At 39.3% G+C, this 13931-nt stretch overlaps 1 protein-coding gene across 3 annotated transcripts in view; it reads left to right on the forward strand.

The window, feature by feature from the left end:
• CCDC178 (coiled-coil domain containing 178) overlaps positions 1–13931 on the forward strand; it is a 483231-nt gene that overhangs the window by 22009 nt on the left and 447291 nt on the right. For all 3 annotated transcript variants that reach the window (XM_033935245.1, XM_033935248.1, XM_033935246.1), the window contains 2 exons: positions 6215–6368; positions 12183–12278. In XM_033935245.1, the coding sequence (XP_033791136.1) occupies positions 6215–6368; positions 12183–12278 (250 nt within the window). The remainder of the gene's footprint in view (positions 1–6214; positions 6369–12182; positions 12279–13931) is intronic.

Below are 13931 nucleotides of genomic sequence, written 5' to 3' on the forward strand. Positions count from 1 at the left end.
ATTTTTTGTGTATAGTACAATAAGGCTTCAGGCTCTGTGTTTAATTTCTTTTTTGCTTCTTCATCTACCTTCAGTGGTGTACCGGGAGTGGGGGGAAGGGGGGAGGGGCACAACTGCTCCAAGTGCATGCCTTAGGGGGGTGCACAGCCAGCCAGGCCCAGAACTTCTCACCCTACTCTGCCACGGGACTTGCATTTCAGCACAGCTGCCGGTCCACCCCCTGCGGACGTACTTGTTCCGAGCAGAATCCATCAGTCGTGGGGAGGTGCAGCAAGGTCCCCACGATGACTGCATCTGCCGGGTCTGCTCCAGAACAAGTGACATCAGAGGGGGTGGGACCGGCAGCTGCAATGAGGTGCAGGAAGGACCCATGATGACTACGTCTTCTGACTCTGCTCAAAGAAGCTAAGTGACGTCGGAGGGGGGTGGACCACAGCAGTTTGCAGTCATTGCCTGACCATGCTGTAACGCCCCATGTCTGCCGGTCCACCCCCTCTGAAGTCACTTACTTCTTTCGAGCAGAGCCGGCAGACGTAGAAAGGGGGCAGATTCTGATGAGATTGGTGTGCAGGGAAAGGGGATAGAGACATAAGGGGGAAGGATATTGGATGGAATTGGGTTGGATGGAAGAAAGGGGCAGATGCTGATGGATTGGTGTGCAGGGAAAGGGAGAGAGACATAAGGGGGAAGGATACTGGATGTAATTAGGTTGGAGGGAAAGAACAGGGAGCAGATGCTGATGGAAGTGGGAGGAAGGAAGAGGAGAGAGTAAAATGCCAGATCATTGGAGGAGGGAAAGGGAAGAAGATGGATGCCAGACCAATGAGGGTGAAGGGAGAGATGGAAGGGGGAGGCATACAGTTTCTGGAAAGGGCATAGAAGGAGAAAAGATGCCATATAGAAGGGGCAGAAAGAGGACTGACAGTGGATGAAAGGAAGAGAGTGACAAGAAGATGTGGAAAGCAGAAACCAGAGAAGACAAAGGTAGAAAAAAAATTTTCTTTTTTTTTTGCTTTAGGGGGCATGCGTCACTTTTTCTGTGGTGTTACATTGTATGCAGGACTCCAGCTTCTTAGGTGGTTCAGTTTAACCTTTGTCTACCTATTTCTATTTTATCCCCCCTTTTACAAAACTGTAGAGCGTTTTTTAGCACCGGCCATGGTGGTAGCAGCTCTGATGCTCAGAATTCTGTGAGCATCTGAGTTGTTACCACCGTGACTAAAAAACGCACTACAGTTTTGTAAAAGCGGGAGGGGTTAATTTGTGATTAGATATTCCATATTAGGTGAAGGTGTTTTCTGTGTTCTGTGTGTTCAAAAGACATGGTATTCTGTTAGGATTGATTGTGCAGAATTGATCTGTACTAGTCTGACTTGTTTAGTTTTACAATGGGTGTATTGATGTTGTACTACTCACTGCAGTATGTAAGATGCTGTCTTTTCCTAGGTACCTCTTGTGCGACATGTGGAATTGTTACTAAAAATCATGTTGTTTTTATACAGATGGGGGTGGGGAGGAGGTGATGTAAAAAACTGATGGGCCCCAGGTGCCACTGGCTACCTTAGTACAGAGTTATGGTGTAAGAGGTCACTATTATGCTGATCATGCCTGGTTAATGACCTATTTTGATCCACTACAGCCCAATTTACTAACTGCAGCCAATGCTTGAATGCTGTGGCAGAATGGTTATTGATGCACAGATTGAAATTGAATTTCTGTAGGTCCGTGTGTTACAGATGAAGAAGAAAAAAGGCTTCCCAAGGAATTAATCCCATTTCTGGAGGCTCCAATACTAGTCGAGGAAATTGAATCCACTTTGGCCACTGTCAGAAACATGATACTGAGTTAGATGAACATTTGGTCTGAATCTGGGCAACTTTTAAGTGGTCAAACTTTTTTTTTAAATATTAGGCAAACTCTGATCCTCTTTTGTATACCTTGATTTTGTGGTGATGATGCCAATGTTGTGCTTAAGGTATACTGTGAAATACCTTTAAAACAAATAGGAGGAAATATTTTTTCACCCAATGAATTGTTAAGCTCTGGAACTCATTGCTAGAGGATGTGGAGAGTTAGTGTAGCTGGGTATAAAAAAGGTTTGGACAAGTCCTTGGAAGAAAAGCCCATAGTCTCCTATGGAGACAGATATGGGGGGAAGCCACTTCTCGTCATCGGATCGGTAGCATAGTATGCTGCTACTATTTGGATTTCTGCCAGGTACAAGTTGTGACTTGGATTGGCCACTGTTCGAAACAGGATACTGGGCTAGATGGACCATTAGCCTGGCCAAAGGATCTTTAAAAGGGGAAGACAATCAAAGCTTTAGACCTATTTCAAATATGTGTTTGTTGGTCAAAACAGTGGCGAAATCTATTTCAATGCAGTTAAATGATTTTCTTGAGGAGAATGAAATTTTACATCCACGGTAATCAGGTTGCAGAAGTAATCACAATACTGAATCTCTGTTTCTGGAAATTACAAATGAAATTCTAACAAAAGCGGACTGAGGTTTGGATGTTCAACTTGACTTGGCAGCTGCAGTCAATACTGATTCTCATTCAAAATTGCCATTCGGACCTAAAGAATTGGGTATAATGGTTTATATCTTATTTCTTTAACCGATTTTGTTCAGTGTATTGGAAGAGTCAGTTATCTACAAAGGGGACATCGAATTCTGGAGCCCCTCAGAAATCATAGTTATTCCGAACTCTTTTTAACTTGTACCTTGCACCCCTGGCAAGGCTTCTTGACACTTGGGGAATTAATTTTCATTTCTTTGCTGATGATATTCAGTTACTGTTTTTTTCTGGACAACAATCAAGAGGCAGCTATTTCTGATCCCAGTGGTAAACTGAGTCAATTAACTAACTGGCTATGAGAACATAACTTGATTTTGAACATTGAAATATCATCAGCAATGTGGATTGCTTGTAACTACAGTGTGTTGAGATCCTTCCTGGAGATTCAGGGCATGAAGTTACAATTACTCTCTCATGTTACTGTGGCCCGCTTTTATGAAGCTGCATTAGGCTTTTTTATTGCTGACCGCTGCGGTATTAGCTCTGACACTCATAGAACTTCTACAAGCCTTAGAGCTTTTACTACTGTGGCCGGCAATTAAAAAGTCTAATACGTCTTCATAAAAGTGGGCTTATATTAGGTGTATCCTGTGACTCTGACTTAAGTTTCAAACTAGAGAATGACATGGTGACAGAATTCATCACCGTTCCCATCCTCGTGGATAACCACGGAAAACCATCCCATGCCATACTTTAGTATCTATCTCAACCTCAACTTCAGTCCTTCTGCACCAGCATTCTTTAATGCAAGGCTTGAGGGTCAATGGTTGTGCCTATTCATACTCTGATTCTTCCCTCTCTCCTTAAAGAATGACATGGGAATGGTTTTCCGCGGTTATTCATGGGGACAGGAATGGTGATGAATTCTGTCAAGTTTCAAGTTTATTAAACATATTTTATACCGCTAATTCAAATTTCTAAGCGGTGTACAACCTTAATAAAAGAAAGCTTTTAAAACACAAATAAAAATTGGTGTTAAAATATTATACAGTACTATACTAGGTTAGTAGACTTTTAGCATAGGACACATATACTGACTACACACAATTTGGGAAGTAGGGTTGAATTACAATAATTATAATAGAGCACACTTAAAGGTTAAAACAATTGGTGGGGAAAGGGACTATTGCTGATTTAGTCCTAAAAAGGACAGTTTTATCCAAAAGCATCCTCAAATAAAAATGTTTTGAGTTTTGCTTTAAACTGCTTTATCGAGGTTTCCGCTCGTAAGTGATTGGGCAATGAATTCCATAGGGAAGGTGCAGTGACGGCAAAATCACCATGTCGTTCTCTATTTCAAACCTCAAATTAGCCACATAGTAAAATCCTTTTTTTTAAAAAATCAACTGTGTATGTTGCATCAATTATAATCTATTTTGACAGTTGAAAATTTAAACTAATCCAGATTATTGGAATACTCTTTTTGTAGGCTCGAGTAAAGCCAGTTTACATCATTCACAGCTTATTCAAAATACTGCTGCCATACTTGTGACCGGCTCAGAAATAACAGATATTACTCCTGTGTTGTACAGTTTACGTTGTTTTCCTGTTTCTTAACACATAAACTTTAAGCTACTATGTATGATATTTAAAGTGGGGCATCTAAGATCTCCAGCATTTCAAACAAGTTGTTCAGGTATTCCTCACAGAGATCTTTATTTTCTCCTTAAAAGGATCAGTTTCAGTTATCAGGCTTTAGGTCAAACCTGTTTTGACCATAAGTAGAACTTTCTTTTATGCAAGCCCTGCTCTCTGGAATTCATTATTTGATTGTTTCTGCGATGATTGTCTTATTCTGCTTTTCGAAAGTTACTCAAAACAATTTTGTTTCAATAACATTGTCAGGTGCCATCGACTCATGTTTGAGTCCTAGCGACTTGATGATCATCATCAAGTTTTCGTGGCAGAATACAGAAGTAGATTGCCGGGCCTTTCTTCAGCACAGTATAAATTTAATGTTGTTGCTGTTGTCCCATCAAACACGATCCTCCATCTCCAAGAAAGCCCATCTTCTGCTGCCCATATTGGTGGTACATTGTTAGTCTGACATCACTGAAACCTGTCTGCCTTGGGAGGCCCTGCTGGTAGTGAAACTACCCACAGCATAGGTTTCAGCTTCTCAGATGGGCACAAACCCAAGTGGCATGACAAGCCCATGTACCATGACACTGTGGACCCACAAAGCACTTATAATGTTGTTGACTCTCGAATTAGTTAGTAGTTTGCCATGGTAATTTTGTAGTCTTTGTATAATTTTCTACTGCTTTTTATATTGTTGTAGTATGAAGATGTAATTGTACTTTTTGCATTATACACACTGCTTAATACCTACTGTATGTCAACAGTTGTCTACAAAAATAATCCAATCCAGTCCAATTGTAAGTTCCTCACCCCTATTGCAGGCAGGTTATTCAGTTGGTCCATAGCCTCATGTTAGGGGGTGATTTAGGGAAGAAGACCTGAGAGCAGGTAATGAGCCGGTTTTTCTGGCCAGATTAGTATAAACAAATCAAGCTATATTGTCAATCCTGCCCTATTTGCCAATTGAGCAGCAATGGTTCCACCTGCACCTCTCGTGTCCATGCCCATTATTGAAACCCCATTTTAGAGAACAGTCTTTGGTCTTCATGGGCCACTTAGAATTAACCACTGGAGGTGACAAATATATCCAGGACCCAGCATAGTTGAGAAGACCATCTGCATCGCAGCACTGTACTTCCTAATGCTAACATTGGAGGGAAGAAACCAGAAGTACAAAGGAAAGTTTGAGAGGAGAGGCTATACAGGTGGTGGGTGCTGACAAGAGAGGAAAATTCAGGATCGCATGAGGGGAGGCAACTGGGGCAAGGCAAAATTAAACTATGGCACCTCTGTCCCCATTACTGAAATGGGTGACAGATAGCTGCTATACAAAGGAGAATCAGGGACAGAGGTCTGGCATGCTACTATTATTATTTATTTATATAGAGCTACCAGATGCATGCAGTGCTGTACATTAAACATGCAAGAGACAGTCCCTGCTCAAAAGAGCTTACACTAGCTATGATAGATCAATTGCCCCCACAGATCATATTCCTCGAAGGGCTTCTGAACTTTAGGAAGGCAATAAAACCTACCTATTACCAAATGATTAAAAAGAAATGTACAGTATATTGAAACTAGTTCCTCTGTATATGTCAAGTTAAGATGAACATATTGTATTGTACGTATGGCAAATTGTAACCCATTTGACTGCATATTGTGTATGTTGACCTGAGCTCATTGGGGAGAATGAGATAGAAAACGAATTACATAAATAAATAAACAAACAAATGAACAGGACAAAAAGGGTGAATCTATACACCCTGCTCAGGTAGGGAATAATAAAGGGAATGATGAGGTGGATAAGGTAGGGGACTATAGAGAGAATGACAAACAGATATGGGTGCTTTGCAAATGGTTTGGATTAGGACTTAAATACAGCTTCAAAAAAAGTGGACTTTCAGCATGCATTTGAATACTGCCATAGACAGAGCCTGAAAATTGAGGATATCTGATAACTCTAAGGAGAACAATTATTTATTTTTTTTAAATGTCAAGTAGTAAAATGATTTGTAGTTCATCTGCATGTGTGATTTCATGTTTGCTTTTAATAGGAAAGCATTGAACTATAAGGAATTTCTCGGGACTAAGTATGATATGAAGGCAACCAATATTGAAAAAGAAATTAAAGAGAAAGAAATCCAGTATGAAGTCACACTGACGAGGAAAGCTAAACTTGAAAATGGTGAAGAGTCTATGAATGACAAAGTAAGTTTGAATATAAAACTGAATGCACATTGGAATTTAAAATTTTGGAAGTACAGTGTTATTTTAAACCTTACTCTCCTCATCTATCTTTTGGTACTGACTGTTCATTATGAATCATGGCTCATCAGGGTTGCCAGATGGTGAAAATTTTTCTAGTCCAACTCATGTCAAAAAGTAGCCTAATAACAGCCCAAAAGTAGCACAAAAGTAACACAAGAATTTTCACATCAAAAAACCAACATCACAAATAACTTACCACCATAGTGGTAATAAAGATACATATTTATTAATGTTGTATTCTGTTTATATATTATAAAGAAGGTTTGATGTAATATTTCTTTTTTTTGTTTGTTAAATATAAGTTTCTTCATTAACAGTTGCAAAGCTAAAATTGGCTGCACAAACAACTTTTTACTAAGCTATTCCTGCTAATGTACTAATGTGTATGAAAGTTTCAATTACCCCCAATATTGACTGGCTAAATATCAGATCCGGAAATGCTAGGGAGGTAAAATTCTTAGACAAAATAAATGTCTGCTTCTTGGGACAACTGGTCCAAGAACTGACAAGAGAGGGAGTTATCTTAGATCTAGTTCTTAGTGAAATCCAGGACTTAATGCAAGAGGTAAAGGTGTTAGGTTTGCAGGGAAACAGTGATATGAGACAAGAAGCGTTGGTGTCAAATATTAATTGAGATTCTAGTGCAAAAGGCATATGAGTCTTGAACCAGTGGGTTATTCACCTCTACTTGTGAGTTGGTGTAGAAGGCACCATCTACATTTTTCAATTCTGCCTCCTCTGACACTGCTCTGTGCCCCTCAGTTTTTCCCTCTACATGAGAGTTGAAGGTGTCTTTCAGATCTTCTCTATTATTCGTTTATTGTTTTCAGGTGTTTTTACAATCCACTTTCAGTGCTACAGAGGTACCCAGATTGCCTGGGTCAGCTCTGCCTGGGTGAAAACACAGACTCTTGGTATCTGAGGTCTGTAATTGGGAGGGACACCTATCTAGCCAGCCTACACTAACACCTTTGTGGCTCGGGGACCGTTCCCCTTTTGCGGAGTTTGCACTTGGTTGATACTGGAACTTGAGAAAAGACTGTTTGGCATCCATGTCAGTTCCTGGGAATATTAGTTGCCAGATGTTTTCCCCCATCCAAAGAGGTGTGAGGAGCTGTCGGGGTCTGGGTATTCAGACTCTAATACAGTCTGACTGGCAGCCTGAAGAAACAAGCATTTGGAGGATTTGTTGTATGCTTGTCTGAGGCAGTAAGTCTTTGGAATCTTCCAGCTTCTGCATAAGTTGAAGCAGGTACAGCACCAGCAGCAGAGTATTACTGGCCATTGTAGTCTATAGGAACACATCAGAGGTGGTGTCTTTAATTACTGTTTTGAGTTTCCAAGTTTCCAAGTTTATTATAAGATTTGATTAATCGCCTATTCCAGGTTCTAAGCGATGTACAACTAAAAATTACAAAGTTAGGGTAAACATACATAACTAGAAAGACTTAATATTAAACATGTTAAAATATCATAAAAGTACATAACATAAAATCACATGACTAAACATAAGCAACAGGACTGAGGGTTTCTGGGGCTTGGATTTAGGTTCCCCACCTCCAAAAACCCTTTTCCCATATTTTTTTTCAGTTTTATTTAGTTATTCCAGGTCAATTTTGGTACCAAAATGCTGTCGTGGCATCCATCTTGGATTTTTCAATCAATTTTTAAAAGACTCTGTCTCAGATACACTTTGGTTTTGATTAAAATCAATAGCTCCTCAGGCTGTATTACCCTGATTCATGCCAGATTTGTGCTGGATGGCCATCTGAGGAGCATCCTTGTTCCACATGCTGTGGAGCACATTGTGGTGGTGGTGGTGGTGGTGGTGGTGGTGGGGTGTTACTGAATTTAGCTCCCTCTGGTCCCTCTAGGACGGTGGGACTTGAGTATGATTATATGAGATGATTTTAAGGTGGCCAAATAAGTTGAAAAGGTGACAGCAAAAACTAGAAGGATGCTAGGGTGCATAGGAAGAGGTATGGCCAGTAGAAAAAAGGAGTTATTGATGCCCCTGTATAAGACTCTGATGAAACCTCATTTAGAATATTCTGTACAATTCTGGAGGCCACATTTTCAAAAAGATATAAACAGGATGGACTTCAGTCCAAAGGAAGGCTACTAAAAAAATTGGTGGTCTTCATCATAAGTCGTATGGAGTCAGACTTAAAGATTTCAATATATATTCTTTAGAGGAAAGGCATGAGGAGAGATATGATAGAGACATTTAAATACCTACATGACATAAATGCGCATGAAGCAACTCTCTTTTATTTGAAAGGAAGCTCTGGAATGAGAGGGCATATGATGAAGTTAAGAGATGATAGACTCAGGAGTAATTTATGGAAATACTTTTTTACAGAAAGGGTGGTAGATGCATGGAATAGTCTCCCATTAGAGGTGGTAGAGACAAAGTGTTTCTGAATTTAAGAAGGTGTGAGACAAGCATGTGAGATTTCTTAGGGAGAGGAGGAAACAGTGGATGCTGCAGATGGGCAGACTGGATGGGCCATTTGGCCTTTATCTGCCATCATGTTTCTATGTATCTGTGGACACGATGCTCTGAAAATCATTCAAGGTCTATTACGCATCCATTCCTGTTTGTATTTGTCTTCTGCAGTCCTATTCCTGGACCTTCATCTATTTGTTATAAAGTTCCCCAGGAGCAAATTCTGGGATATTTAATTACACAATTTAGTTTCTTTAATATGAACTGTCCTTTACGGATTACGTCCGTTTTCACTTTTCCACCAGTAAAAGGATACACTCATAAGAGGTTTTTATATAGATTGATTTCTTTAAAGGCTGCTAGTTGGGATGATGAATTTCGAAAGTTGTTAATGCTGTCCTCTTCATATTTGCAATTTAGAAGGTTACTGAAATCATTTCTTTTTGTTAGATTTATGGGGTAACTGAAAACCTGGCAGTTTTCTATCACTAGAATCTTGTCTTTCACAAATTTTGTAAATCACAGTTATTATACAGCCTCTTTACTCTTTTGTACACCGTAATGAACTGAAAGGTATTTGCGATTTAGAAATAGAAATGGAAATGGAACACAGATCACAAATATTTGTTAAGCAATTTTGCCTCTTCCATATCATCTTTTACATTTTCTTCTTCTTCACCTTTGAGTCTCAAAGTGCCAGTTTTGCACTTTCTCCTATTTCTAGCATGCCTGAAAAATGTCTTGTCCCCCACCCCATTTTACCGCATCAGCTATATTTCTTCTATTTCCATCTTTGCTATCCTGACTACTTTACCAGCTTCTCTTAGCTTTTCCAGATATTGACAGTTGTCTCCTTTTCTGCGAGCTAATGTAGTTCATGAAGGCTAACCCCTTTTTTACATTTTCAGCTACTACTTTTGTGAACCACAGCAGCCTTCTTTTCATCTTCTTTTCATTTATTTTCCTTAAAAACAAGTTTGTTGCCCTTAAAATAGCTCCTCTCATTTTTTCTGCTGCTTTCCTACTTCTTCCAGATGTTCTTATCCAGCTAATAACTCATTGAGATAATCTCCCATCACAACAAAGTTAGATTTCTTTAGACATCTATAACCTACAGTTATGAATGAATTCAGGCTGGAGTCAGCAAGTCAGGCTGGCATGGGAGACTCTCTCTGCCCCTGACATCTCTTCTAGTGAGGCGTCATTTGAGACGAAGCACCTAGCATCATGTCACCGCTTGGCACAAGCTAAACGTGCGCTCCTTTGCACAGCAACTGAGAGCAGTGACCAACACCAAGAGGGAAATCTAACTCCCTCTCCCTCTTCATTCTCCACACCACACACCTTCCAAGCCTTTGCATTGGGACCAAGAGCTGCATCCAACAACAGGAAGGATTCCAACTCCAACTCTTCCTCCACATCGTAAATCCCTCACTCTACACGTCATAGATCTCCCAATTCCAAAACAAAGGTAAATCTCACTGGCAGGAGCCAACCATTCAACATGTAGTGGCTGACTATTCTCTTGCTCTACTTTACATGGTGCAGCTCCAAGGGATGGGTCACAGATAATCCTAGGCAAATCCCTGTCCACTACATAATTACAAGATCACACACACATCTAAGACCCCCACCAACATCTAGAACTATAATAGATTTGCAGAGAAATTACCATTAAACCAATCCAGCCTATTCAGTCATTCTAGACCAAGGAAGGGTAGAACTTTAACCTCCCCTGTCACGTTCATCAGATTACCAGACAACCAACTTCTTCCCTATACTCTGTGTGTTTACCATTATAAGATCGGCTAGGAACAAAGCCAACCTCATCAGGGACTGGCTCAAGGAGGAAAAACTTGGCTATCTAATTAAATAGCATGGGAGAAAGTGGGGAACCTTGAGGCACCCCACAGGGATTGGCCCAATATGAAGACAAACCATCTTGTGCTTTTACCCTATATGTCTGTTTTTTTAAAAAGAATCTCTGAAACCAATTATAAACCCAACCTGTCACCCCAAAAGCATCTAAAATCTGCAGGAGAAGGTCATGATTTACTAGGTCAAGTGCAGAAGGTAAGTCGAACTGCAAAATTAAAACGCTCTTTCCCTCACTCAACCATTGCTTAACTATATCTAACAGAGATCCCCGTGGGGGTCTCTGTGCTATGATTCAACCCGAATCCCGCTTGACTAGCATGTAGGATCATGTGATCCTCAAAATATGTTGTCAAATAGGATGCCACCAAACCCTCCATAATCTTTAAATAGATAGAGACTGTAGCTACAGACCTATAGTTAGTTGGTAATGTCCTCGATTCTTTGGAATTCTTTATTACTGGTGTAATCATCATTTTTCTCAGATCTTCTGGAAAAGAACCTCTACTAAATGACCATTGCACTCATCTCAGCAATTGATCATAAAACTGAACTGAAACACCTCTTAATAAATACAATGGACAACAATCCAGAATACTAGATGAATGTGCATACTTCCTAAACAACGTATTCAATTCTTTCCAAGTTACTATGAGAAAATGAGTCCAATATCTATCATTTGGTATTGAATAGTGTCCTGGCCAAAATAACCCCGGAAATTCAATACTGGTCGCCAGATACACCACTGACATTGAAATTCTGGTTTCACCACTGACCGTGAGAAATAACCAGCTGTCTCCCACAGTCTAAATATTGGGTGAGCTGTGTTTATTTTCTTTTGAAAAAGTGCAGAATGTTCCATATATGCCACAAATACAGATGACTCAACTGTTAGGGAAAATACTTAAGAGTACCTGATTACTAGTCAGTGTATTGCAAATTGCCTTGAGTGAAAACCTCCATGAAAGAGGTGGTTATTAAATCTGCATAAATAAATAAAACAAACAAATATACCCCTCTCTCCCTTTTACAAAACCGTAAAGTGGGTTTTAGCAGCCACAGTGGTAAAGCTTAGACACTCATAGGAATTCTATGAGCGTTGGAACTCTTACCACCACGGATGGGGGGGGGGGGGGAAGATAGTGAACTTCAGTGTAACCACACAATCAAAATACAACCATTAAAACCTACTTATCAACATAACATAGAATATATGTAGCTTCCCATTTTACTTTCATTTTTCTCTGTGATACAGTGGAAATGATATTTTGCTAATGCATTTGAGTAGCTGCAATGTAGATTGTGTTGCTCTAATTTGCATATTATATTTAAATAAAGTTTATCTATTTTCATTGTCTTAGTCCTAAAAGCAGAATAGAAAGTCAAATCATTAGTATGATTACTTTTAATCTGTATCTTTTTTTTTCTAGATAAAAAATCTGAACTATCAAGCAAATTCCCGGGAATCAGAAAATCTGAATTTAGTGAAGTCCTGTTCTGATATACAACAAAAATATGCATCCAATGTAAGTTATTTTATTCATCTTATAAACACCAGTGGGCCCTATTCACCTGAAAATATCTATAGTCTAGCTTACAGAAATTTATTGAAACATAGGAAGCTCTTTATAGACTGCATGAATTATAGCTGGTTTCCAAATTGTATGGATGTTGCAAAAAAAAAACAAAAAAACCTACAGAATTACATTTAAGGAATGTGGGAGTCTGGCATTCGTGCAAAAAAGCACTATGCACTAGACAAAAAATTGCAGTTGAATTTCGATTAATTTGCTGTTTTCTAATGGGTCTCAGACTTTATTCAATTTATTTTGCACATTCAAATTAATAAAAAAAGCAATGCCTTTTAATTAATCTGTGATAAAGCAATTTAGTGTGCACTAAGGGGATCCTTTTACAAAGGTGCACTAATGGATTTACACATTTACCAGTGAGGTAAATGCTCCAAAGCTCATAGGAATTCAATGAGCGTCACAGTATTTACCTCACCGGTCCACGGTAAAATGCTCTTACGCTGCTTAGCAAAAGGAGCCCTTAGGGGCAGATTCTGTAAAGGACATCTAACTTTAGGCATCCACAATGTGGATATCCATAATAAGCCCAATTAATGACTTTAACAAACAATAATTGAAAGTTAGATGTCCAAAGGCTGGAAATAATTCACAAAATAGACATCCACAATTTTGTGGAAGCCCTTCGGAAAAAGCTGCGCCTAACGGGATAGGTGTGGGCGTGGCAAGGGCTTTGCTTCAATATAGACATTCATTTACAGAATCGCATGCTGCTCAGCATCCTAACGCGTCTACCTAATGCCTAAAATGTAAGTGTTGCAAAAGCAGGTCTACTTTTGAGCATGAATTGGGCACTAGGTAGGCGCGAGTTAGGTGGATGTGACTTAGATGTGCTGGAGGCGTCCGCATATAGGTGAATGGGGCTTTTATTTTTTGGGTATAGAGGACTCTAGTTTGATATTAAGGTCTAAAGATGTTTAATAATGCATTACTTAAGCAAAGCACATGAAAAAAGATATATATTGCATACTAAACCTTTTATTTTGGAGGGTCAAGAGGACTCCTTTTTGATAATAATAGAAAAAGATGTTTAATAATGTATTACTCAAGCAAAGCATATGAAATCTATATAGCATACTAAACCTCATTTCCAAGAGGCTAATAAAATAAGAGAAACCCTATTCACAATGACTGTGGCTCAGAGAAAGTAGACATGTCTGATGCACAATCTTGCCAACAAGCTTCAGGTGTACAAGCCACAGACTCTACCAGCTCAGACTTTATAACATCACAGCACCCTTCCTGCCTACCTCTAAATCTTGTTATTAATCTCTGTGTCTGTCACATAAGCAAAATGAGCAAGAGAGTAACAGTTTCATCACAGTTACTCTCTTGCTCATTTTGCTTATGTAATAGACACAGAGATTAATAACAAGATTTAGAGGTAAGCAGGAAGGGTGATGTTATAAAGTCTGAGCTGGTAGAGTCTGTGGCTCTGTATACCTGAAGCTTGTTGGCTTTTCATTGAGCACATTCATTTATATATTATTTATATAATTGTTTTATTTCTATATATTACCTTGAATGAGAAGAAAAAAGTGTTGAAGATTTAGGGCTGAGAAAAGGATGGTGGACAAAAGAGAGGGTGAG

This window comes from Geotrypetes seraphini, chromosome 2 (assembly GCF_902459505.1).
Source record: "Geotrypetes seraphini chromosome 2, aGeoSer1.1, whole genome shotgun sequence".
Classification (NCBI taxonomy): Eukaryota; Metazoa; Chordata; class Amphibia; order Gymnophiona; family Dermophiidae; genus Geotrypetes; species Geotrypetes seraphini.